This window comes from Monopterus albus, unplaced genomic scaffold, assembly GCF_001952655.1.
Source record: "Monopterus albus unplaced genomic scaffold, M_albus_1.0 scaffold122.1, whole genome shotgun sequence".
NCBI classification, from domain to species: Eukaryota; Metazoa; Chordata; class Actinopteri; order Synbranchiformes; family Synbranchidae; genus Monopterus; species Monopterus albus.
The window spans coordinates 1,273,249-1,276,166 of NW_018128002.1; the positions used below are offsets into that span (position 1 = coordinate 1,273,249).

A 2,918-nucleotide genomic window follows, 5' to 3' on the forward strand; every position below is an offset into this window, starting at 1 on the left:
AAAGAGCAGACAGGACACGGCTGGACCCTGCACCTGGCTGCATGACAGTACGCCTGGCAATTTTGGTGGTGGGAGGAGGGCAGGAAGAGCAGCGACCAGCACTAAGTCTTGGCTCTAGCAGCAGTGGGACAGAGCTAAATGAATGTGCAGAGTGGAAAACTAGTAAGACGGACTGACATGTCCCTAGTGATCACAACAACCAGAGATACTTCTGAAGAAGTCTGTCACTGAAACAGAAAAAAAAGCATAGAAAAAAATCATCTGGACTTGGTTTTAGGCAGAAACCTAAAACCAAGTCCAGATGATTTTTTTCAGTTTACTATGACCTGTATGACTGAGAATTTGCACAGACATGTCACTGAAACAGCGCAGATGACTTACAAGTTCCCAAAACAATTTTTGTTGTGATGCAACATGGACATGGGGAACAGGCTAAACCATCATACTCCAGTGATACGACTCTTGCATGACAGCAGCCAGGGCAGGGGGCTGGGCTGCAGCCAAACAGGGCTGGCTGAGCGGGTGGAGCTAGGTGAGGCTGGCATTGGAGCTGCTGGTGCCGCTGTTCTTCCTCTGGCTGCTTTGGACCACGCTGGGAACCTGCAGGCCTGTCACTACAGAGAAACTTCCATTCCACACCTGCAGGTTGCAGCACATTTACAGCCACTTTAAATCCCAAATGGTCATATATCAACAAATCATTACAGTAAATAAGAGATATGGCAGATGTTCCTCACCATGAAAGCTGGTATAACTGGTTGCTGGAACTTAGTTTTGAAGGTATGCATCAGCTGCTTTGTTTTGGCATTGTAGAAAGACAGAACACCTGGAGAGAGTGAAAGAGGTGAATACATACTGCAAATTCCTCATAAGAAAAAAGGCCGACAAAATCTTTTACACTTTTTTGATTAATCTGTTTTTCTTTAAATAACTGATTAGATGTTTGTCTATAAACCTTTAGGCAATAGTGAAAAATGGCTTTCACAAGCATGCAGAGTGCTGCCTTTTAACTCCTCTATATACAGTGATACAAAACAGAAAATGGCAACCATCTCTTTTAGTATCTGTTGCCTAATTTAGTGTTGTTTTGCCTGTGACTTCTTATGCTGTCATCTTACCGAGCCTCTCTTACATACAAGGTTTCTAACATGACTGAATTTGTTAAATGAAGAGTTTAATATAAGTAAATAAATAAAATTGAGACGCAATTAAGAGGTGGCCCTGTTCTCCCTGTGCGGGTTCTCACTGGATGGTCAGACTTCCTCCCACAGTCCAAAGACATGCGGCTTAGGTTGACTGGTGACTCTAAACTGCCTGTAGGAGTGTGTGTGTGGGTGTGTGTGGTTGTTTGTCTCCATGAGTCAGCCCTGTGACAGACTGGTGACCTGTCCAGGGTGTACCCTGCCTCTCGCCCAATGTCAACTTGGATTGGCTCCAGCCCCCAACGCAACCCTCGTTAGGATAAGTGTTATGGATAATGGATGGATAGATGAGAAGTGAGAACAACAGACTGCGAAGCAAAGTCAGTGTCAAAACTGTTGATTATTTTTCTGCCAACTGTTTCAGTGATAAAATATGTTTTTGTCACTAAATAGACAAGTGGCACTAAATACACAGTAAGACAACCTCAATACTGAAGTACTGAGCAAAGTTACTAGTGAATACATGCAGTGTTTTCTTTTGTGGAGGTGAAATTCACATTAGCAAGCATTCAGTTTCAGAGCAACAGTGATCCTATCCAGGATCATACACCAACTCCATGTGTTTATTTCTCGTACCTTCATCATGGTTGATGTAGACTCCTATGCTGTTTGGTATTGGACACTCCAGTGTTCGGGCCTTGTTGTTGTGTTTGGCCGAGAGGCTCTGCTGCAGCCAGTTGTTCAGATGGATGCACCAAGAAGCGTTGCTTTTTCCCAGCTGGTCAAATCGGCCAAGGCTCCGCAGGGCCACACCCACAGCAAAGGCCTTGCTCTCCTTGTCAAACCGCACCTCCCAATAGTGCTGGCCAGCATCGATCATGGTGTCAGCTGTCATTAGACATATGCCAGTAAAATACATTTCTGGAGTTAGTGACAATACAATCAGCAGAATTTTGTTTAATGTTTGAGATGCATGGGAATATTTGTGTAGATTCAGAGCTGGGGTTGCATAGGATTTCTGCTGTTAAATCTGCTTTGGAAGGAGACCACCCATCTTTATAGTACAAGTGAAATTAAACTAAATAAAACCGTTCTGTGCAAATTATTTGAGTTGGAAATTTCCCAAGAGAACCATCGAATGAAAAATAGGAATTGGCTTGAAATGTTAGACTATTTAAACAGCAGCAGGTCCATTTTTAATGCAACGTTGGATAAAGGCTAAATCATAGAAGATGCTTTTGTTCTCTATTCAGTGACATTCGTCTTGGAAGATAGCAAACTAGCTAACTAGTTTACCTGGGTAGTAACAGGCTAGTGGAACAATGCAAGACAGGCTATTAGCCTACATACTTTAACTAAGTGAGGGTGGATTAATTTTTTCAAGGGTTCATAATATAGGTGCATCTCAATAAATTGGAATATCGTGGAAAAGTCCATTTATTTCAGTAATTCAAATAGTGAAACTCGTGTATTATATAAATTCAGTCCACACAGAATGAAGTAGTTTAAGCCGTTGGGTCTTTTAATTGTGATGATTTTGGCCCACATTTAATAAAAACCCACCAATTCACTATCTCAATAAATTAGAATATCGTGGAAAAGTCCATTTATTTCAGTAATTCAACTCAAATAGTGAAACTCGTGTATTATATAAATTAAGTACACACAGACTGAAGTAGTTTAAGCCATTGCGTCTTTTAATTGTGATGATTTTGGCCCACATTTAACAAAAACCCACCAATTCACTATCTCAATAAATTAGAATATGGTGACATG

At 41.5% G+C, this 2,918-nt stretch overlaps 1 protein-coding gene across 3 annotated transcripts in view; it reads right to left on the reverse strand.

The window, feature by feature from the left end:
- Positions 1 to 6: 6 nt before the first annotated feature.
- fsd1 (fibronectin type III and SPRY domain containing 1) overlaps positions 7 to 2,918 on the reverse strand; it is a 10,000-nt gene continuing 7,088 nt past the window's right edge. For all 3 annotated transcript variants that reach the window (XM_020612299.1, XM_020612298.1, XM_020612300.1), the window contains 3 exons: positions 1,779 to 2,030; positions 738 to 826; positions 7 to 639 (listed from right to left, as the gene is read on the reverse strand). In XM_020612299.1, coding sequence (XP_020467955.1) covers positions 529 to 639; positions 738 to 826; positions 1,779 to 2,030 — 452 coding nt within the window. In that variant the 3' untranslated portion in view covers positions 7 to 528. The remainder of the gene's footprint in view (positions 640 to 737; positions 827 to 1,778; positions 2,031 to 2,918) is intronic.